General features: G+C 43.5%; 1 protein-coding gene across 1 annotated transcript in view; it reads left to right on the top strand.

Moving 5' to 3' along the window:
- ITIH2 (inter-alpha-trypsin inhibitor heavy chain 2) overlaps positions 1-24,359 on the top strand; it is a gene marked incomplete at both ends in the record, with an annotated part of 37,649 nt that extends 13,290 nt beyond the window's left edge. The window contains 15 exons of the mRNA XM_079700422.1: positions 1,624-1,731; positions 2,552-2,680; positions 4,048-4,164; positions 6,414-6,582; positions 7,567-7,692; positions 9,082-9,263; positions 10,138-10,323; positions 10,697-10,836; positions 12,863-13,032; positions 14,804-14,941; positions 19,423-19,536; positions 19,978-20,176; positions 20,721-20,898; positions 22,147-22,253; positions 24,212-24,359. Of these exons, the coding sequence (XP_079556548.1) occupies positions 1,624-1,731; positions 2,552-2,680; positions 4,048-4,164; positions 6,414-6,582; positions 7,567-7,692; positions 9,082-9,263; positions 10,138-10,323; positions 10,697-10,836; positions 12,863-13,032; positions 14,804-14,941; positions 19,423-19,536; positions 19,978-20,176; positions 20,721-20,898; positions 22,147-22,253; positions 24,212-24,359 (2,211 nt within the window). The remainder of the gene's footprint in view (positions 1-1,623; positions 1,732-2,551; positions 2,681-4,047; positions 4,165-6,413; positions 6,583-7,566; positions 7,693-9,081; positions 9,264-10,137; positions 10,324-10,696; positions 10,837-12,862; positions 13,033-14,803; positions 14,942-19,422; positions 19,537-19,977; positions 20,177-20,720; positions 20,899-22,146; positions 22,254-24,211) is intronic.

Here is a 24,359-nt window from a genome sequence, read left to right as displayed (position 1 = left end):
CCTCCTACGGCTCTGTCCCTCATCTGTGCTTTCTGCCTGTCCCCACTCTTTGTGGTGTTCCATGCCACTCGACACTGCAGGTCAGGGTGGCGTGCAGAAAGGATTCTGGGTTTGGAGTCAACCAGGACACTTCCTTGCAGATTTCAATGCCAGCTCATCTCCTTATTAGCTGTGTCAGTTTCCTGTGGCCTGCTGTAACAAATGACCACACTCTGGGTGGCTGAGAACAACAGAAACGTCTTCTCACACAGTTCTGGAGGACGGAAGTCTGAAATCAACGTGTTGGCAGGGCTACGTGCCTCAAGGCTGCCAGGGAGAGTCTGTCCTTGCTTCTCCTGGTATCTGGAAGCTGCTGGCATTCCTTGACTTGTGGCCACATCACTCTAATCTCTGCCCCACCCCGGTCACATCACCAGGGTGTGACCTCTTCTGAGTGTCTTCTGAGTGTCTTGAGTCTCCCTCTGCCTGGCTCTTGTAAGAACACTTGTCGTTGGCTTTAGGGCCCATTGGGCAGTACAGTATGATCTCATCTCAAGATCCTGTATTGCATCTGCAAAGGCCCTTTTTCCAAATCAAGTAGTAGTCACAGCTTCCAGGGATTTGATGTAGACATGTCTTTGGAGGGGCTCCATTTAACCCACTACACTGACCTTCCAACATGGGACAAGTTATCCTGAGCCTCAATTTTCTCACCTGTGAAAAGGGTACTACAACGTTCTTAGATTCCTTGGTTACAAGTGAGATGAGCTTATGGAAGTAGGTGGCAAATAATAGGATCTCAGTGAAGGTTGAGGTAGTCGTCTTCATCTGCTTCACGTTCCCCACACTGCACCCCAACTCTCTTCACCTCGAGAGCAATGCCTGCGGCAGGGCATTGGCTACCAATTTGAACTCACCTCTGCTGTAATCTTCACCTCTTGCCTTGAGAACTGAGCTGCTCTTTTCTTGGCTCGAATCTTACTGGCATCACATGAACACTCGTGTAAGAGGTAGAGCAGAACTGGAAGAAACCCAGGGAAGTGCACAGTTCAACCTGCTCTCCACTTGACACATAGGAAGGTGAAGCAGACAGGTTGTAATTTGCCCATTGATGTAGAAGATTCAAGGGGATGAATGAATGGATCATGGTAAAATTCTCATTCCATTCTTATTTCTAAATAAGAATAGAATGGGGATTTCCCTGGTGGTCCAACGGTTAAGACTCTGCGCTCCCAATGCAGGGGGCCCGGGTTTGATCCCTGGTCAGGAAACTAGATCCCACATTGCTGCAACTAAAAGATCCTGCATGCTGCAACTAAGACCTGGTGCAGCCAAAGAAATAAATATTTTTTAAAATAAATAAGAATGGAATGGAATAGAGTAGACGAAGGGGAATTAAATCCCAGAGAAATGAAGCAATGGAAGGGGAATACTGGGTTGCCCAAAAGGTCTTCAGCCTACATGGTGAGATGCATTGTGTCACACAGAATTAAAAGAACTTGCAGAAGTGATGGTGGAGCCATGCTGGGTCATCTTTGGGAAATCCTGAAGATGAGAAGGACAGCAGAGGACTTAGTAAGTGTACTTCTTGCTCCATCTTGAAAGATGTTTTAATGCTTTGAGTAATTTCTTTCCCACCTCTAGGTAGATGTGTGGATTATTGAACCTCAGGGAATGAGATTTCTTCATGTTCTGGACACATTTGATGGGCATTTTGATGGAGTTCCCGTCGTATCTAAAGGACAGCAGAAGGTACCACAAGCATTGATGTTACAGAGTCTAAGTGGCCACTGGCTCCTGGGTTCTGCTCTCCTCCTCTGCTCTGGGGGATAGAAAATCCATCAGGTGCTGACCTGAGGGAACTATATGAAGGAACAGTGATCCCTGAGCAAAGTCTAGGGTCTCCCCCAGGATATACACGATAATATTACCAATTGTTTCATTGCATTTTGACCAAAGTCTGTCCCTTTTGGAGGTCCTGTCCCATTTCCCCCAGGTAATTTCACTTGACCAGTAGCTAAAAGACAGTTTTCACAGGGACTTGAAAACCACTGGTCCAGTGGTTAAGACTCTGTGCTTCCACTGCAGGGAGCACAGGTTCGATCCCTGGTTGGGGAACTAAGATCCTGCATGCCGCGTGGTGCAGCCAAAAAAAGACAGTTTTCACATAATACAGAGTGGATTTTCATTAATCACAGCAAGAAATACTCAGCCTAATTCTCTCTGCCTTAATGGCCAATAGTGACCACGGTTGGAGGGACCGAAGTCCTCTAAGAACCTTCCACCAGCTCTTTCTAGAGCTGGAAGCTGTTTCTTCCATGGGGGGAAAGGCAGGAATTCTTTGAATCTCTTATAAAGGACTGAAACCAGGCCAACAGCACCGCAGGCTGTTAGATGCCCCCTCACATGCTTTGGCACCATCCCTTCCATCAACAACAAGACCACCAGTGCTGCCCGGATGCAGAATGGCCCTAGACCTCCACTTGTGTGCACGAGAAGGTGCCGCTGTCAACTCCTCACCTGGAGAGGGAGGGGGGCCGAGACTGGGCTGTGACGCTACTGTCCTTTCCAGGCACACGTCACCTTCAAGCCCACGGTAGCACAACAAAGAAAATGCTCCAACTGCTCTGAGACTGCGGTAGATGGTGAGCTCGTGGTGGTGTATGATGTGAACAGAGAGGAGAAAGTCGGTGAGCTTCGGGTGAGTGAAAACAGACTCTGGGAGAATGGCCCCGCCAAAGCCAAAGAACTGGTTTTTGTTGAATAACACCCCCCTTCCCCCCAACCCCCGAATAAATCTCGCCGGCCTCTGGGTAGTTCCCAGCTGCCCAGGCGAGTGTCAAGGCTGCAGACAAGGGACTAAAAGCATATTTCTCTTAAGTGTCACTGAGCATTTTATGTCAAGATAACTGAGTAAAGGTCATTGGGTCTCATGCCTTTGTCCCAGGAAGGTATGTCTAGGCCTCGAATGAAGAACCATAGGAAATCACAAAATGGGAATTTTCGATAACCTTCCAAGGCCCTTTGCAATGAGATGATCAAAGAAAGCACAGAGATTACATTCCTTGTGAGATTTCTTGAGCATTTCCCTTTCCTCTTTTGTCACGTCTTAGATGTGTGTGCATACTTCCCTGTGCTAAAGTAATGAGGCCTTAGTAGCCAAGAGCCTGTGCTTCTCTCCAGGGATGGGGGGGTGTCGGGAAGTGTCCACAGCTACACACCTGACAGCTGGACACTGTAATGTCCTGGGGGAAGCAACCAAAGGGCAGTGGAAAGAGAATGAGGTGAGCCAGTCTTTAGCACCTACAAGAGAAGACAGGGGGTGGGGATCAGGAATCCAGCCCCTCCCATTAACTTCTAGAACAACCCAGACTCCCTGGGGTGCACATCAAGGTCCTTCATGGTTTGCCCGGTGGGTTCTCTGCCCTAACTCCTTGAATCCATCGTGCTGAACCACTTATAGAGCCCTAAGTGTGCCAAGGGCCGCACTGTCTGGAAGTCTCTTCCCCGGCCTGGCCCCCACCCCCCAGCTCAGTCCAACCCCGATGCAGGCAGCCTAACTGCAAACTCACGAACCCACGTTCAAGTCCAGCGTAGATGCCCTTCCCCTGGGGAAGACGCCTCTGTCTGACTTAGATGCACCGCCACTGGGGGTGTTCTTGGAGCCTTTTATTTTTCCTGATTACGGACTTAACACACTGTGCTGCAAATTGCCTCTTTATTTGTCTGGGTCCTTCATTGCCCGCGAGCCTCAGGAGAGCAGGGACTCTTCCTGATTCACCATCGGTGAGCAGTGTTCCTGGGACAGAGGCTCTCGAAGAAGACTGGGTGGGGTGGAAGGAGTGGAGGGAAATAGCCTAGGAGGTGAACTGCTGAGAAGGCTCAGACCTTCGCAGGGAAGGACAGAGTGGGAGCAGGAAGGAGAAAGGAGAAGCAGAGGGACACCAAGCGTCCGTTCTCTCCTGTCCCCTGTGACCACCCCTCTCCTCTCTCAGTCCCCAGACCCTCGTCTTCCTACATTCCAAACATTGCTAATGGTATGGCTCACAAATGTGTTCTGGTTTCCAGGTATTTAATGGATATTTTGTCCACTTCTTTGCTCCTGAGAACATGGACCCAATTCCCAAAAACATCCTCTTTGTCATCGACGTTAGTGGCTCAATGTGGGGAATAAAAATGAAACAGGTAAGTACCCCAGGTGGGCAGTGGTACCTGGGGCTCCCTACCTTTTCTGATCCTCTCCTGATGATGCAATTGTTCAAGGCCCCTTCCCACAGGGCTTGTCTCAGCTCAGGCTGCTAACAAAGTCACACAGACTGGGTGGCTTCTGAACAGCAGAAATTTATTCAAAACTCACCTTTTTGAAAACTTTCATCTCAGTATAACCTCTTCTCACTCTGCTCACTCTTCTGCTTCATATTCTTTTGGTTCTTCTGCATATAACACTTTAACACCTCGCCATTGTTCATGAATAACTTTGACATCACTATATGCATATATTTTCTAATTATGCTGTAATTCCTTGAGGGTGGCCATCCTGTCCCACATCTTCCAGTTCAGAGTTCAACATAGGCTTACTCAGTGTTAATAGTATAGATGCAATTCTAAACAAACATGGAAATTTCCTATTTTATTCATCAATCTATCCATTCAACCAATTCGAACCACCAACTAACCATTCATTCATTCAACAACCATTTCTGACCACCCAAGTGTTCACTACTGTTCTAAGGATCCAAAAGACGGAAAAGACATGGCCCTGCCCACTGTGCTTCTACCCCGGTACCCGGGTCTCAACAGTGGTGTTTTTGACAGTTTGGGCTGGCTGATCCTTTGTTGTGGGGACCACGCTATACGTTGTAGGATGTTTAGCAGCATCCCTGGCCTCTATCCACTAGATACCAGTGGCACCCACCCTCCCAGTCCTGACAATCAAAAATGTCTTAAGACATTGTCAAATATCCCCTGGGGAGAAAAGTACCCTCAGTTGAGAACCACTGCTCTAATACAAGAGTTTTTTCACCCCTCCCTCCCTCCCTCCCTTCCTTCCTTCCCTCATTTAACAAGTATTTATTAAGCACCCACTGTGTGTCAGGCACTTAGTTCATCACCGAAGTCTGAGATGACTATTACACACCCAAGTGAACGTGTTAAGCAGGCTGTTGGCTCTACAGCTCTGGTGCTCAGAGGCGAGATATTGAGATAGACACTTAGGAGCCACCAGTATGTAGAAGTTATTCACAGCCATGAGACCAGTTGGGAACATCAAGGAGTAAGTGTAGATAAGAGAAGCAAACCGAGTCAAACTTATACTATTCCAATAATTAGAATAATCTGGGGAGAAGATGAGGAACCAGCAAAGGAGACTAAGAAAAAGTAGCCAATGAAAGAAGAAGAAAACCAAGAGTGTCCAAGGCTCTGGAAGAAGACGAAGTTATATTAGGAGAGAGATGTGACCAGTTGGTCCAAATGCTGCTCAGATTGAGTCTGGTAAGATGAGAATAGTCCACCGGCTTTCACAACAACCTTGATGAGCGGCGTTTCCGTGGAGGGATGATGGTGAAAGCCTGAATGGAATGTGTTTCAGAAAGAATAGGAAAAGAAGATTTGGAGACAGTATGTGTAGACAGTTCTTTCAAGGCATTTTATTGCAAAGGGAAGCTGAGAAATGGGGCAAGTGGGTACATTATGAGGTTCTTTAAGGAATGAGAAATGATAGCATGTTACTCTGTTATGGAAATGTACCAACGGAGGGAAATTCAAGATGCAGGAGAGGCAAAGGGCAGTTGCTAGAGCCGTGTCCTTCAGTAGACGAGAGAGAATGCAGTCTAGGTCACATGTGGATGGATTTGCATTAGGCGGAAATACAACTACTGATTCTTCTACATTACCAGGCGGGAAGGAAAAGTTTATGGGTACAAGTACTGGCAGGTGGGATTTTATGGTGGTGGGAGTTGTGGAAGTTTTCTTCTGATTGCTTCCATTTCTCAGTGAAGTAGAAATCCAGGTCATCAGCTGAGACAGGAGAGGGAGGTGCTGGTGGTTTGAAGGGGAAGGAGATGGGAAACAATAATTACATGGTAGTGGATGAGAAGGCTGAGTAGATGCACTTGAGAAATACATTTGATTTTCAGACACCACAAAGGAGACCCCTGAGGCTCATAATCCTCAAGTTAAAGTCAAGCTAGTGAGACTGGTCATGCATGACAAAATAAGACAGTAAAAGTGTAAGTATCAAAATACAGACAATACATGTTCAGAATACAGGAGAGGTAGATCTGTGTTGACTCAAGTGGATTTATATGGTTTTCTGGAAAAATTATAGCTTGAGCCACTACTTGAAAGATGACTAGGTTGAATTATTGGTCTTCCTCATTTCATCTTAGGCTTAGAGTTTATGTATTAAGACCCTTCTCTATTCTCTCTCAAAACAGACAGTGGAAGCGATGAAGACCATATTGGATGATCTACGCGCTGAAGACCATTTCTCCATGGTTGATTTCAACCACAATGTTCGAACCTGGAGAAACGATTTAGTCTCCGCTACTAGAACACAGATTGCAGATGCCAAGAATTACATTCACAGAATCCAGCCCAGTGGAGGTAAGTAGGTTTAGCCCACAGCCCAGTGAGAAACTTCCATAGGATTCAAATCTTGGTTCACTTAAGAAATATGATTCCCTACCCCAGTGGTCTTTGCCCAGTCTGCACTGCTCTGCTTTAAATAATACATTTATTATTAAACAATGAATACTATGGTCGTGGTGAAAGCATAATCCATACCCCATCCCACACATGTTTTTAACCATTCCATCCTCAGAAAAGGGTGTCAGGAAGTGATACTAGCCTTCTTATGACACGCATAGCAAGAGAAAGACAAATACCATATAATATCACTAAGATATGACACAAATGAACTTATCTATGAAACAGACTCACAGACATAGAGAACAGGCTTGTGGTTACCAAGGGCGACAGGGACGTGGGGAAGGGATGGACTAGGAGTTGGGGATGAGCAGATGCAAACTAGTATATACAGGATGGATAATCAACAAGGGCCTACCGTATAGCACAGGGGACTATATTCAATATCCTGAGATAAACCATCATGGAAAAGAATATGAAAAAGGAATATATATATATATGTGTATATGTGTAATATATATATGTATAACTGAATCACTTTGTTGTAAAGCAGAAATTAACACAACATTGTAAATCAACTGAACTTCAATTAAAAAAAAGAAAAAAATCACATATCATAACACATAATTGTTTACAGAACAGTGTCCAAGTATGTCAGCAAGGCTGAATTAGGTAACTTCAGTTTGGTGGTTAACAAAATGACTGGTGCTTTGAAAGGGTTAATTCATCTCTAAGGGAACCATTGACTACAAAGTGAATATTTTATTCCACTGGGGAATCTGGACCAGCCTGGTCAAAATTTAGAAAGCAATCAAATGATGTGGGTACTGAATAAACTATACATAAGTCATCACCAAACAGATGAACCTGAACCCAAGACGTGATTGTTTCTGTGGAAAGTAAGAGTATGTAACAGAACAGCACATTCTACGGCTTTCACAGGGACGAATATCAACGAAGCACTGCTGCGGGCCATCTTTATTTTGAATGAAGCCAATAACTTGGGACTGTTGGACCCCAACGCGGTCTCGCTGATCATTTTGGTGTCTGATGGCGATCCGACAGTAGGCGAGTATCATTTACATTTTTAGTGATAAATATTTTTACTCTTGTTGCTTGGGAACATGATTTGCTCAAAATGGGAACTCAAATGGCATTTGCCTGAGTGTCTAAACCATTTTAAAGCTGTGCTTCCTAAAAGAAGGATTCTTTTGACCCTGAAGCATTCACTCCACTTAAAGCAGTCCCCAGACGTTTTGGGGGAGGATGCTCTTGAATGCCTCAGTTTCACCTCCACAATGTGGGGAAACTTGCATTTGAATTTGAGTCACATACTCTGAGGATTGCTGATACATACTAGTGCAGTGTGTTTATTTCCTCAGCGTAAGGTGTGCGAGGTGGTGTGTGATGAGGATGTATCCTCTGAGTCTGCAGTCACCTGTTCTCCCACTGTTCTCCAAATTTCTCCCATGTACTCACTGCACCTGGACAGGTTACTTCTCTCTGATGCATCCTGTGTGTTTTCTTATCCACACAATGGCTCGCCATCTCCCTGCTTCTATTACATATACTGTTATTTTCATTTGCTTCATTTGCGTCTTTACACGGACAAGCATCAGTGAGAGTGAATGCTAGATTGTGCTGCAGTCCGTCTTGTAGACAAGGCTGTACCTAACTGTGCCTGACACAGCTCAGTGGAAGGAGAACCAGTGATGCAATCCTGACAAGGTACCAGAGTTCTAGAAAGAGGGAGAGTGAGGCAGAATGGCAGTTGTTGTGTATTTGTCGTAGATTCAGTGCTTGGATCAGATGACTTTTAAAATTCAATTTTAGAATAAAATCTTAAGGAAAAAAAGGAAATAAGCTTAAAAAATTGTCAGCTTCTTACACCTGACCTTCAACCATCCAGTTCCTGTCCCGGGAGACAGTCACTGGTTACCAGTTTCTTGTGTGTCTTTCCAGAGATATTCTATGTGTATCTGTATACTGTATATACATATACACAAAAATATATTAAAATATAGACACACACATACATACATGTATACAGATGCATCCTGCATACGCTGACCTTCACCTTGTTTTTCTCCCCTTTAAAAATGTGCCTTTGAGATCATTCAATATAAACACATAAAGAGTTGCCATGTTCTTTTTTATAACTGCATAGTATTTCAGTTTGAATATACCATAATTTAACCCATCTCCTTTATCAGTGTACATTTAAGTTGTTTCTAATGTGTTGCTATTCCCAATAACGTTGCTATATACCACTGCCCGTCCTTCATTTCAACATGTATGAGGGCATCTCTAGGGAAAATTCCTAGAAGTTGAGTGACTGAGTCAAAGCATAGGTGCATTTTGAGTTGGGACAAATTTTGCTAAACTACCCTCCATGTGTTTTCTCAAATCTTGATAGCATTGGCTTCTCACTCCTTTCTTTCCTGTCATCATCTTTAGGGGAATTGAAATTGTCAAAAATTCAGAAAAATGTGAAGCAGAACATACGAGAAAACATCTCCTTGTTCAGTTTGGGGATAGGATTTGATGTTGACTATGATTTTTTGAAGAGACTCTCCAACGAAAACCGTGGGATCGCGCAAAGGATTTATGGAAACCAGGACACTTCTGCCCAGCTCAAGGTAACTTTTTTTTCTGTTCTTTTTTATTTTTCTTCACTTGAAATCATTCAACTAGCAATATCTGATGCCTGAAAGATGGCTGAATTTAAATAAAAATTGTCATTATGTCAGCTATACTAGGTCACAAGAATCGGGGAAGTGTTCTATTCCTTTCTCATGCACCCCACCCCCACTTGTACACCTGCAGTAACAGTGAGATGAGAGGTGGTAAGGTGATGGATACCAAGTTCCCTACTCCCTGAACAGGTCTTGGGAGACACCGTCACAGCTTCTTGTGTCTCTCCACTCCCGCTAAGCCGTCGGTCCTCCTAATCGTCATGGGCACTGTTCTCCCTTTAAAGTACATTGGCATCTTGGAAATCAACTTTCTACAATGCAACACAAATCAAACTATAGCCTGTACATTTCCTTAAATATAAAGGATATCAATTACTTGTTTATTTTGACTAAATGGACAAGAAAAAATGAAGGAGAAGAAGAATATACTTTACTCCACCCTCTGTCAGTACCAGGTACCATCTATCAATAGCAGGCACCATATTTAAACCTGGGGACAGGTAAGAGACAGGTTCTAATTTGGGGATATCCACCCAGCTGACTTATTATGAGAGTCCATGAGCTTTTCATGCTCGTCATAACAGAAAGAAAATATGCTAGGCTCTTAAGTCAAGAGTAATATTCTTAACAAAGTTTTGATTGTCTCTGTTTCAGTTCATTGAATAACTATGAGAATTTTCCATAGCTTTCCACAGAGATCCTGGGAGAATAAATTGAGCAGTCTGCTAAGCACTTGAAGAATCTCAGAGAAAAATGCTTTAGATCTATAAAGTGATATGAAAATAATGATTTCTCTGTTTTTTTCTATGAATTGTAGAAATTCTACAACCAGGTCTCGACTCCCTTGCTCCGGAATGTTCAGTTCAACTATCCCCAAACACCAGTAACAGATGTCACTCAAAACAGTTTCCATAACTATTTTGGAGGCTCAGAGATCGTGGTGGCAGGAAAAGTTGACCCAGATAAATTGGAGCAGTTACAGAGTATTATCACTGCAACTTCGGTACTTCTACTTATCTGCTTATTCTAAAAATACAAATTATCCCCTTAGTATACAAGAGACATCTTGTATATTAACAGGCTGATACTCTGACTTCCAAGAATCATGTGGGTATAATACAAGCAAAAAGCAAAAGGGAAGGCCTGAGAATATCTGTGCCATCTTCCCAACTATTGTGTAAATCCTTACCTTTTTCATCCCAAACTCTAGAGGTTGGCACTTACTTCCTCTTGTGTATTCTTTTGGATTATTTTGCATTCCACTTCAAGTTGCCTGCTACCCTGATTCACTCACAGTAGATCCTTTGGAAAATGTGAATTGATTAACTACAATTCTGCCCCACTGGTGTCTTTCAACTGAACCTTCCATTGTCCAGGCTAATGCAGAGTTAGTCTTGGAAACCCTGGCCGAGGTGGATGGCTTGGAGGATTTTCTATCCAAAGACAAGCATGCAGATCCTGATTTCACCAAGAAATTGTGGGCCTATCTGACCATCAACCAACTTCTGGCTGAACGGTAAGAAGACCGTACACCACAGGGATTTGCAAAAGCAAAAGAGTTGCCTTGGATACTTGACATAATAGACAAAAAAAAAAAAAAAAAAAAAGAGTTTGGAATGGAAAAAAGCAGCAAATTATTACAGGGTTTGGAGTATTCGTTTCCACTGGTTTCAGGCAGTTTTAACTCCAGCTGGGTTCACTCTTTTTTTTCTTGACATATAACATGCATACAATAAAGCATGTGAAGTGCATTCACTTTAAATGTACAGTTTAATGAATTTTTATGCACATCACCCATGTAATCAGCACCCGATCCAGACACGGAACAGTTCTTCCATTTCTGAAGTCTCCTTCATTCTCCTTTCCACTCAACACCCACCTCCCACCTCGAGTAGAAATCACTATTTTGACATCTGTCTCTATCAATTAATTTTGTCCATGATGAAATTTCATATAATGATACAAACTGTATTTTTTGTTTCTGGCTTCTTTCACTCAATGTGATGCCCGTGAGATTCATCCATCTCATTGCTATGGGTATCAGGAATTCATTTGCATTTACTCCTGAAAATAGATGATTGTCCAAAGAGAAATTTACGATTATGCAATTCTGAGATCACATAAGGAAGGGCTTCCTATAGGTACCTATTTCATCTCTGGCTTCTCAGCTGACTGGTATTTAAATGCTCCAATATAAAAACCATATTTCTAGAGTAATGTATGGTTCTTTGATCACGTGCATCAGAATTACAGGGGGGTGTTTGGATAAGAAAATTACTGTTCCCCAGCCCGCCTCTACCTATTCGATCAGATTCTTAGGAAGAGGGAGCAGGGTGGTGTGACCAGGGCTGGGAAAATGAAATATGGCTGCATAACTGTGCTCAGAGAGAACATCCTTAATGTCAGCAAGATGATAAAACAGACACAAGATTGTAAGCTGTGGCTTTAAAGTAAGTGAGAACTGTCCCTGCATCTTTACGGAGGCAACTGGATGCATGTAAAGGTATATAGCAAATTGCTGCAGCCGTTAAATATTGATTTTTAAAAATCAATCCCTGGGCTTCCCTGGTGGCGCAGTGGTTGAGAGTCCACCTGCCGATGCAGGGGACACGGGTTCGTGCCCCGGTTCGGGAGGATCCCACATGCCGTGGAGCGGCTGGGCCCGTGAGCCATGGCCGCTGAGCCTGCGCGTCCAGAGCCTGTGCTCTGCAGCAGGAGAGGCCACAACAGTGAGAGGCCCGCGTACCGCCAAAAAAAAAAAAAAAAAAAAAAATCCCTGTAAAGTGGATCAGTGGTTGCCAGGGAGCAGTGGGTGGAAAGGATGAACAGGCAGAGCACAGGGGATTTTTTAGGGAAGTGAAACTACTCTGTATGACACTATAATGATGGATGCCTGTCATTATACATTTGTCCAAACCCATAGCATGTACAACACAAAAGTGAACCTGGGTGATGATGACGTGTAGATGTAGATATATCGATTGTAACAGATGTACCACTTCTAGTGGGAGATGTTGATAATGGGGGAGGTTGTCGGGTGGGGAAGGGGCAGGGAGTATACAGAAAAGCTCTACTTTCTGCTCAGTTTTGCTGTGAACCTAGAACTGCTCTAAAAAATAACTTATTTAGACTTGTTTCCAAGGGGGAGGGGGTCGGGGGAGGGGTGGAGTGGGAGGTTGGGGTTGAGCTATTACATCTGCTAAACAACAAGGTCCTACTGTATAGCACAGGGAACTATATTCAGTATCCTGGGCTAAACCATAATGGAAAAGAATATGAAAAAGAATGTATATATATGTATAACTGAAGCACTTTGCTGTACAGCAGTAATTAACAGAACACTGTAAATCAACTATACTTCAGTTAAAAAAAATAATAATGTGTTTAAAAATTCCTTAGGACTGCATGGATAGGCAAAATACTAAGCTTCATGAAGCCAGTTAATTCTGTTTTACCTCATGGTCCCCAGGGTCCCAGTTAGACCCAGAAGTGGTGGAGTTAAATCTAGTGATGCTGTCCAATGTCTCTGTTTCTGAGTACAGGAGCCTGGCTCCTACAGCTGCTGTGAAAAGGAAAATTACAAAAACAATCCTGCAGATGTCTCTGGATCACCATATAGTGACCCCCCTCACATCCATGGTGATTGAGAATGACGCCGGGGATGAACGCATGCTGGCAGACTCCCCTCCACAAGACCATTCTTGTTGTTCAGGTGAGTCTGCCTACCTGGTGGAGAAATTTTTCATAAGATGTTACAGAAAAACCCAAACGAACTTTTTGGCCAACCCAATACTTTTTTATAAGCCTAAATCCTGATAAGCCTTGTTGACATAGATAAAAGTAAACAGGGGGGCTTCCCTGGTGGCGCAGTGGTTGAGAGTCCGCCTGCCGATGCAGGGGATATGGGTTCGTGCCCCGGTCTGGGAAGATCCCACATGCCGCGGAGCGGCTGGGCCCGTGAGCCATGGCCGCTGAGCCTGCGCGTCCGGAGCCTGTGCTCTGCAACGGGAGTGGCCACAACAGTGAGAGGCCCGCGTACCGCAAAAAAAAAAAAAAAAAAAAAAAAAAAAAAAAAAAAAAAAGTAAACAGGAATGGAACTTGGTTACAGCAGTGGCAGTCACTCATCTGAACTTCTTTGAAGTCATATACAAAACTCATATAGAATCTAGTACTCAAAAAAGTATTTTTAATGGTCTATCAGATGACAGGTCAGGCCCTTCTCCAATCCTGTTGAAAGCAAAGAATTGAAAACTGTCTGACTTACAAATAGATTTGTTTCCTAGACATTGGAGTTATTCCATTTTGGGGCACTACACCGATTTTCAGATAGACACTTAGTTCCTGGGAGGTTTTTGGTGAGGCAGGCAGGAAAAAGGTGTGCCTTCCATTTCTAAACTAGGAGAAAGGGGTTTTCTTGGGAAAAATATATATGGAAGCTAAGAAGCTCAAAATTGCCATAAAAGCTATCCATGATCTCTGTGTCTTGTGGAATGTCCGAAGGTACACCCAAGGGCACATGTCCCCACATTTAGAAGAGCTTGGTTTACTCATCATCTTCCTTCCTCCCTTTCTTAGGGGCTCGTCCTATTATAACAACCTTGAGAATGACCAGCATTCACAGGAGGGGTCGTTTTCTGCATCTTTAATTCTGTCCAAGTGAGATGCCAACTTTATGACAGTGGTCCAGGCTTCAAGAAACTCTTACTTCTGACTTCCAGTTACAATAGCCTGGAGCCTCACAACTAAATTTATGCAGGGAGAAACTCACGCTAGATGCCCTGGCATTTATAGGTGATTTATATCCCCTGGATAAAATGCCTAGGTGAACTGGCATTTTTTTCTCAGAGACAAGGAGCTGACTGCATATCAGAAAGCCAAATGAATTTTTTGCAACCAGTAGGGGATATTGGTTGGTTGGGAAACTAAATCGTTCAGATTGATTGTTTTGTTTTGTTTTCTTTTTTTATTGAAGTATAGTTGATTTACAATATGGTGTTAGGTTCAGGTGTATGGCAAAATGATTCCATTTTATATATATATGTATTTTCAGATTATTTTCCATTATAGGTTATTACAAGATATTGAATATCGTGTTATACAGTAAATCCTTGTTGCTTTCTGATTGTAATTTGGTGAGTAGATAGGAATAGATCCGAGAAGATGCCGTCCAGAGTCTGGCTGGACCTCATCTCCCCAGTTTATGGTGAAGGCACAAGGTCCTTCTGCAACCTCCAAGGGCTGGTTCCTCCTACTACAGACCCTAGCACAGGACCCAGACTCTGCAGAGAAGCCTACAGCAGGCCCTCACAGCATGATGACAGAAGGAGCTGGAAGATAGAGAACTCAGGAGTAAAAATAATGGGAGAAAACCTTAGCTGAGAACCTCTGGGGTCTGTCTGCATAAAACAGATTCTTGATATTGTAAGCAATGTCCATGGAAAAGTAAACCCGGAAACTAATGGATACAGTTTTTTCTATGCAGGTGCCCTGTATTATGGCAACAGAGTTGCTCCAAATTCACTCCCACCTTGGGTGAACCCTTCACCAACACCAATGGTCCCAATGCCCGCGGTTGGCGCTCCAGTGCTTGAGACAACCCCTCCTCCACACGTGATGAGAGGTAAGGGAACTTCCACAATGCCTCCACATCCCAGATCTCAATTGGACCATAATGCCGTGGAGCATTTGTATACGTTTAAAAAATCCTGGTAAAACTGAGAGCCGTTTATAGGCATCGTCGCCTTCCATGGAAAGAAGATGGCCCCATGTATTAGTCAGCTTGGGCCACCAAAACAAAATACCATAGACTGGGTGGTTAAAGCAACAGAAGTTTATTTCTCCCAGTTCTGGAGGTTGGGAAGTCCAAGATCAAGGTGCCAGCAAGGTACATTTCATTTTCTTTGTTTGTAGGCAGTACCTGTCTTCCTGTGTGTTCACATGGCCCCTTTGTGTATGCACTGGAGAGGGAGATAAAGGGCAGGCTCTCCAGCGTCTCTTTTATAAGGGCATAAATCCCATCATAAGGGTCCCACCCTCATGACCTTTTCTAACCTTCATCAGCTCCCAAGCCCCCACCTCTAAACACCATCATGTTGGTGGTTACAGCTTCAACGTATGAATTTGGGGGGGACAACGCATTCCATAGCACCCCATTTCCAACTGTATGAGGCACACCCTCTGGGATGGAAGAGATGCACCTCTCGTGTGGGGAGGGCCAATGGGTATCAATGGAAAGGACATCTTCTTTGGAGATTGTTCAGGACACTCATTTGAACTTAAGTTACTTAACATTTCTGCACTTCACTTCCTTCATTTTGAAAACAGGCATCATGACACTTGTGTAGCTGTAAGTATCATGATGTAAGCTACTTACATAGCTGTGGATTAAATGTGTAACCATCTTTAAAGAGCTGGCATGTTATAGTCACTCAATAAATAGGTGTTTTGTTTGTTTTTCGCCACACCGTGCAGCATGTGGGATCTTAGTTACCCCGACCAGGGATCAAACCTGTGCCCCCTCCAGTGAAATCGCAGAATCTTAACCACTGGGCCACCAGGAAGGTCCCTAAATAGGTGTTATTATCAATTTTATAATCAAAAATACTTGAATGTTGTTTCCTATATAACTGCATTATCATACATTATTTTGTGGAGTTGTTTGTTAATTTGCTTACTTGATTTTAATCAACAACATATTTGAAAATCCTAGTTTTGCTCAGCATTTAAAAATCTTTCTACCAGTGGTTTCAGTGGGAGGCATGGGTAGCAGATGCAATGGTGTGAAAGCCAAGAAAACGAATTTCCTCGCGAGGGTCCTGGCAGCTGCAGCTGGCTTCCTTGTGCAGATTCTTTCTTTGTCTTCTGGTTGTCAACCTCTGCAGGGTCTTATTTCTCAACCAGAGAGAGGAGCTGCCTGGGGGAAATAGGAAACTATCTTCTCTCCTGTTCCTGGTCTGCACTATGCCTTTCAGTGAAAGGGATTTCCACTGCCTACACATTGGCTGGTCCCATGTAGAAAGCTTGTGCCCCTTTTCTGCCTTTTACTTAGGAGTAAATTTCAACATTCAAAGAAGGAGCACATCCCTCTCCCTCTTGGAAGGTCCAAAGTACCAGCTTAACTCGGGTGGTTTGCAGTTTAAATATCAGAGTAGCTTCTGGTGTAGCTTCTTAGAAATGTGCTGCTTTTCTAGACTGCTTGGAATGTAAGACTCTTCTATCCAGAAATCCTCAGAACTGATTTCTCAGGACTGTACACCTACCACTCACCCGACATCGAATTATAACAGAGAGAACACAGCAAGGACTTTGAATGGATATTTATGATATATTTAAATATCTTTAATAAGTATCTTAACAGAGATATTTTAAAACATCCCACCTCTACGACTTAGCTCTGAAATTGTTATTTGTGGGACCAAAGTGATCTTCTTCTTCATGCTTTCATTGGTGGTGACGCTTCAGACAGACGTCCCTCCACTCCCCTCCCACATCACCTCCAACTATGGAGCTTTAGTGAAGGGGTCTGCATGTGACTCTCAGAAGTGACAGCCTCGTAAAGTGGCACATGAGGAGGGAATCTATGTGTCCAAGGTTGCTGTGCTTGCACAACAGCCGTTTTTACTATGTGTTTCCAACAAGTGGCTTCTGAGAGCAAGACCTGATTGCAGCGACAAGTTCATGAGTCACTTAAACTGCTCCTTTGCAAAATAAAACTTTCATAGAAACATGTAGAGCCCGAGCCAATTTATTTTGAAGTGTGCTTCTCAGTAAGAATGCAGTGCTTGCACCGAGTTTCTTGTCTCTGCTGTATGAGGCAACCAAAAGGACAAGGTCTTGAGAGTCAGACAGTTCTGGGGTCAAACTCTGCCCCCATGACCTTGGCCTGGACACTGAAACATCTATAGGTCTCAGCCCACCTTCAAAACGGGGATGATAATAACCTGCAAGGTGGTTCTAAAGTAGGTTCCTGGTTCCTAGGAGAAGCTCAGTAAACACTGGCTAGTCTTACACCCATTAACCCCAGGTCCTCAATCTCCCTCCAACCTGATGAGAATGGAAGGCTGCACAGACTAACTTCAGTATGATCTTTTGTTTCTGGTAGACGTCTGTCAACTCATTACGGCAGTACTGATTCGCTGCTGCTCACCAAAGGGTCTGATGGATGGGATTTAGGTTCATCAAAATGGCAAAACCCATCATTATCTTTTTTGTTTTTTGTTTTTTTGTTTTTTTTTAATTGCTGTATGCGGGCCTCTCACTGTTGTGGCCTCTCCCGTTGTGGAGCACAGGCTCCGGAAGCGCAGGCTCAGCGGCCATGGCTCACGGGCCTAGCTGCTCTGCGGCATGTGGGATCTTCCCGGACCGGGGCATGAACCCATGTCCCCTGCATCGGCAGGCGGACTCTCAACCACTGCGCCACCAGGGAAGCCCCATCATTATCTTTAATGAAAGCAATTTCCTTCAAGCCAAGTTATCTCAAAACACCCTATTTGTGTAGAGGAAAGAAGAGGCTATCATAATAAGAAGATTTTTTTGATTAAAGAAACAAAGAGCTGGGAACCTTTGTTGCATGATGCCCTCTCATGCCCAGCTCCTACACAAAATCAATTAACCAAGGATTTATTGACTACAGAGCATGAGCTTGGTGGTGTAAGGGGTGCAAAGAAGTACAAGATTTTGTTCCAGTTCTGGATGAGTTTATCCTCCATTTCGAGTTCCCAAACACACACTTGAAGGAGCATATCAGGATGGTTGGGAGAATGGGCATGTAATCAGACGGCATGGCTTTGCGTCATAACTCTGCCACTTATTAACTCCATGATGTGACCTCGGGCAGGTCACCTGTCCTCTGCAGGACTGCGGTGAGAATTAGTTAATATTTGCAAAGAGCTTTGTGATAGCATCTAGAAAACAGCAACCTCTCAGACATTTGTTAAAGCACAGTAAGGAACAATTTATTCATGATGGGTGTAGGGACCACCGCATTGGGGTATTGCAGTGCAGGAGGGAGATTAGACTCAACTCTGAACACACCATAGGAAAGTGGGAATTTACAGACAAAAACCAGGCTGAGGTCAGTAAATGGAATATTACTAAGAGGAAACATCAGTGGAAGGGGGGTGGTGGTTCTGGTTAAACTAACCTAACAGGATTCTTGCTGAAGGCAGGCCAGGTAATCAGACCTCACTTGAGGATGGTGGCGGGAGGAGGAACCTGAATAGATATCAAGGGTGATCAGATTTGGAGGGTGGGGGATTCTAGCTAAACCTACTTAGTAGGATTTTTGCTAAAATTAGACAATGCAGAGAGGAACATGGAAGTCCAAAAGTTGAGGTCAAACTTGAAGAGTTCAGGGAAGCCTGAGTAGAGTTAGTCCCAGGAGAGTGTCTCTGTCACTCCTTCATTAACTAGTTTCTCTCTTGAAGGTAAAGACCATGACTTATTAATAGCTACACCAAGCATTGCATAATTCAGAGTTTTGCACATGGTTTGGTTTTTTTCTTACCAAATATTTGTTGAATGGGTAAACAAACAAACAAAAAAGATCGGCCAGAATAATGGTGTCTAGTAACAAAGGAGTACTTTCTTGGGAATAGCTTGATCCTTCATTGCTCTTGGAATTGATCAATATTAATCTGTATGCCAAAAGGTAATATTATGTCTTTTTTATTTTTATGCACTGTGTATGACTACTTAAAAATACAGGTATTTTACCTATGTATACACACAGTCACTGTATATACACATATGTAGTACATTTGTAGTATATATTATATATATAGTGTGTATGCTTGTGTTTCTTATTCCTTATGTCTGTCTTATCATTTTTTTTCTCTCTAGCCTAGAATATATGTGATAGCTACAAAACGAGTCTACACTATATTTGTAAGATAACCTAGAACTCTGATGGCAGCTCCATGAGGAAGGGACAGCACTTGGACCACTGGGTCCCTGGTGCCTAGAACAGTACCTAGCATATAGTAGGAGCACAATAAACATTTGTGGTTGTGAAAGTAAAGATGTTCAGGAATAAAATACTGTTCAAATTAATCTTCCTTTCTATGATTTTGTTTGTTTTCATTTTCTTTGTATATTTTCCAGTTGAAAATGACCCACACTTCGTCATCTACCTACCAAAAAGCCAAAAGAATATTTGTTTCAATATTGACTCAGAACCTGGAAAAATCCTCAACCTTGTTTCTGATCCAGAATTAGGTAAAATAAAAAGATATTATATTAGAATTAGACTACTAGATCATGGTCATTCTTCACTGTCACTACCTGGGATTTCTTTCTTTCCTGCCTTAATAAAATCTTATATATATATTTCAAACTAGTCTTTTCAAACTCTTGAGAGTGAGAAATGAATTATAAATATATTCCTAACTATTTGAACTATTATAGATAAAATACTCTGAGTATGAACTAGCAGAACTTGTGATATGGTTCATTTAAACCATAATAAAATAGTTATAAAATGAGAATTATAGAGGAAAAAAATGTTATGTAAATCATGAAGCTAAATAAAAAAACAATTTTCCCATACTGTCAAGTTTTATAAATTTGAATTATGGTGCCCACATGTGCAAAAAGAAAAAAGAAAAAAGAAAGAAAAAGAGCACACAAGAGAGAAAAAAACATTTTTTTTCCTTGCAGGGATTTTGGTCAATGGACAGCTCATCGGTGCCAAGAAGCCCAAGAATGAAAAACTAAGCACCTATTTTGGGAAACTGGGATTTTATTTCCAGCGTGAGGACATGAAAATAGAAATCAGCACCGAGACCATCTCCCTGAGCGGGGGCTCTCGAACATCCGTCTTGTCCTGGTCCGACACGGCCCACGTCCTTAACCACAGGCAAGTACAGTTACATCCGAATTGACACGTGACTACATCAACAAATCCAGACATGCATGACACAAACATAAAACTCAAAATCATCATTTTAAATGTGAAGAAGTCAAGGTTCAGAAAAAATTTTGTTACTTCCTGCCCTGCTCCCGGCAGTAGAGTCTATGTGTTTTGGTCATGGTGTGTCTCAGCGCTAGCCTGGCGCCTGGCATACAGTAAGTACTCAATAAGTACATGTTGGACGTGTGAATGAATCCATCAACTGAGACCCAGCCCAGTGGGTCAGAGTGCTCAGAAACACTATGATTTTGTCCTATGAGTAATATCTTCCCATTAGTATCTGTTCATTGTTGATACGGAAATGTATACATTGACAGAATTTCAGCACTGGGAGATAAATCAACATTCTGTGGCCAAAATGTTGTAAAGCTCTTAGAAAACTGGGGGGATTGTACAGAGCAGAGTGAAGTCATATTAGGGGTGGGAGAGGAATGACATTCTAAAACGAGTCTGTTCTGGAATCGTTAATTCCTTTTTGACTTCCCACCAGGGTGCTTGTCTCGGTGAAGAAAGAGAAAACTGTGACTATCGCCCTGGATAAAGAGATGTCCTTCTCTGTTTTACTTCATCGTGTTTGGAAGAAGCATCCCATCAATGTCGACTTTTTGGGGATCTACATCCCCCCGACAAACAAGTTTTCTCTTAATGTGCACGGGTTGATAGGTAAAGTGTCCGTGGACCATCTGGCAGGTGTGGGACTGACCACCCTAGGTCTTGAGCAACTTTGGCTCAAGGTTAGAACATTTGGTTAGAATGTGGGAAAGTGACAGGCATGGACTCAAGGGTTCAGGGAGGACCCACACTCTGTGCCCTGGTCTTAATTTATGAAGGTGCCTGAGTAACACACAAAGAGGTCAGTGTCACTGACAGAGTGTAACATTTGCCGTTGCTCACAGTTTCCATAGAAACATGAGACACATCTCACCATGCACGGCCACGGGGAGGCCAGGTTTGGGTCAGGAACCAGAAGCAGGAGCAAGAGATAGGTCCAGGCCAGAGCCTTTACTGGGGTTTCTGTGGCAAAGACAGGACAGAGCAGGATAGTTTGGGGTTGGCTAGCTTAATAATTTCAGTGGGCATTGGGCTACACGGTGGTCTTTCCTTGCCTGGCACCTGGCCCTGGAATGATTCCTTCTGGGGCTCCCAGGCCAGAGGAAGGAGGTCTGGCTCTGGCTTGGTTCGTGTGCAGATCCCCGCCATGCTCCCGGCTGAGTCCTTTGCTCTCTTTCAGAATTGGCTTTCCCAGGGAGGGGCAGTCTCTCCCCAGCCAGACGGAGTTTTTAAGATGTCAAAACATCATAATATACAGAGCCTAAAAAACAAGATTCCTACAACCCAACACAGCAGTGCAGGGCGACTCGTAATGCTATAGCTGGGACTATTTGCTGCTCCAGACAAAGTTTCCCAGGGCTGGGATTTCATCACATACTGGGCAAATTAAGAGAAGGGATGGATACGTTGTAAGTTTTATGCTGAAGATTTTTTTCTCACTGAAGAGAAGTGAACTGGTTTAGGAAGTCTGTGATGACAAGCAGGGCGTCCAGGTCAACCTTCCCTACTTTTTAAGAACAGTGGCAATTTAAGCATACTGTGTAGCATCACAAACCAAACGTGTTTCTAGATCTGAACTGTACTCTCAGGTGCTGACCTTTACCCCCACCATCAGAGTGTTCGATTTTACTTGGCGTCCAGTCGATCAGACTCATATGTCAAATGACATATGAGTGAGCAGCATGGATTTGCCCTCAGGAAGAACCCATCCCCATCTACATCCTTTTCCTCTCAGTACATCTGTCTACCCCAGAAAGTCTAGATGGAGGAACCAAAATGCAGCTTGGATCACATGACCAGCCTGTCCTTTTGTCTTCCCTTGAGTTACATGTAAATAAACGTCTGTACTTTGTTTCATAGGCCAGTTCATGTATGAGCCAAAGATACATATCTTCAATGAGCGACCAGGAAAGGACCCTGAGAAGCCAGAGGCAAACATGGACGTGAAGGGACAAAAGCTGATTGTCACCAGGTATGTCTCGGATGCATACTACGGGAACAAAAAGGGCTCCTGTTAGGACTGGACTCACACGGCCAAATAGAAGAACAAGAAAAGCCATTTCAAGCTTTACCTGTGTCACACTAAACAATTCACCAGGAAGAGACACATACATGGCATTGGCGTAAGGCGCAGAGAGTCCATCCGAAATGCAAAAAATGACCAGGTACATAAGTATGTACCATCAAATGCCAAGATTAATTAATCTACTATTCTCACCTTCGTACATTAGAATAGTACATACGGCCACAAGCTGGATAATTGAAAAAGCAGATCAAAGGAAGAAATCATAAAAATATCTACTCGCCTTAGTGCTAGCGAAAGAATGTGTAGATTTTTACTTAAGCCTAGAGCTTTCTTTTTGAGTATTTATCCACTGAATGCATGTTTGTGTTTGAATCTACTGAATACGTCTTGGTGTAGCTTTTCTTACACAAACCGTATCCATATGCTTCATTTTGAAGTGAGAACATAGATACCTGTAAAGCATCCTGAGTTTAAAATGTTTATACGTCTATTTCATTTTCCCCAGTCTTTTACAGTTGTCTCACCCAGGCCTAATTTGGTATCATATTAAAGAATTCGGGCCTTTTTAGAGTTTTTACAAAGCAGCCAACTTTGCTCGATCAGAAATGACTCTTTTGGCACACGAATGTCATTGGCTTCCATGTACTTCATTAAACCATAAAATTACAACAATTAAGCCATAAAATTACAATAATCATTAAACCATAAAATTACAACAGTGAAATAAAATTACCACAGGAATAGATTTGTGAACTGAAACAACGGGCTCTTAGTGGGTACACGTATGGGTTTACCAGAGATCAGTGAGTTACCACTGGGCGTCAGTAAGCGTGTTTCATAGAAGCAACGCTGAGCACAGTTGATCACAGTAATAACAGGTTATCTGAGGTTGGTAAACACACATCTACTCTATGCTAATGACCAAAGGTAAAGGCTGGGCCCCATTTTCTTCTACTGCCAGCACCTCGTGACGCGCAGCGGAAACTAACTTGACCCTTGGGCCACGCGCAAAGATGTATGTTTTAAAGCTCATTAATGGCAATATACCGTATAACTTCTTTACCCTTAAAACGAAAAACATGAATGTCTCAGGAACAGCTGGCGTCGCTCCTAAGTAGAACAGTCACCCCTGCAGTCAAGGTGAGAGGCACCTCAGATTCATCCTTCAGGGAACCTGTGAGCTGGAGCTTCGTTTCCACCTTTTTTCCATTTGAACGTTATTTCCGCCCCACAGCCTCCCTGCAGTAGCCTCAGCTCCCCAGAGAGCACGGTGGCTGGATCCTCTTCCAGCCTCACCAGATAAACACAAGACACCCAAAAAATTGTGAATTTCAGATACTTGGGACATACTTCTGCTGAAACATGAGTGGTGTTTATCTGAAATTCAAATTTAACTGGCATCCTGCATTGTTATTTGCTAAATCTGGCAGCTTCTTCCTTGCTCTGGGCTAATTTGGAGACTATACCAGCCCTAGGCAACCTTGAGGACATAGCCCCCAGCCAGTTCCCACTGTCCCCTTGTCCCTTTCCCCATGTCCAGAAAGAGGACTGCCTCTGAATACATGGGCCTCCCCTCCGCTAAGGCGGCAGGGAAAAAATAAAAAAGGAAAGTTAATTTGCACTCTTCACCTTCCTGGAAAAGTCCACATTGGTCAATCTCTAGACAGGTTATTTGAATTTCTAACGACACACTGCTTATTGTCTTTCTAAACCAAGCCCCAGACTCTGGTGCTTTGTATGACTTGGGGAAGACTTGGGGAACGGGGATGGGGCATGGGGTTGTTAGCAGATACGGTGCTAGAAGGGGGCAGAAAACAGAGAGGGAGAGTGTGGCTTCTTTCTGGATACACAGGCTGGCCACGCCCCGGTCTGTGTCCTAACCACGCCCACCGTTCTCCTTGCAGAGGTCTGCAGAAGGACTACCGGACAGACAGAGTGTTTGGGACCGACGTTCCTTGTTGGTTTGTGCACAACAGTGGGAAAGGCTTCATCGACGGACATTACAAGGATTACCTTGTGCCTCAGCTCTACAGCTTTCTCAAATGGCCTTGA

Source organism: Hyperoodon ampullatus (genome assembly GCF_949752795.1).
Source record: "Hyperoodon ampullatus genome assembly, chromosome: 3".
Lineage (NCBI taxonomy): Eukaryota > Metazoa > Chordata > Mammalia > Artiodactyla > Ziphiidae > Hyperoodon > Hyperoodon ampullatus.
Note: the sequence above shows the minus strand (reverse complement) of the source record. Positions and strands in the feature narration are given on the sequence as shown.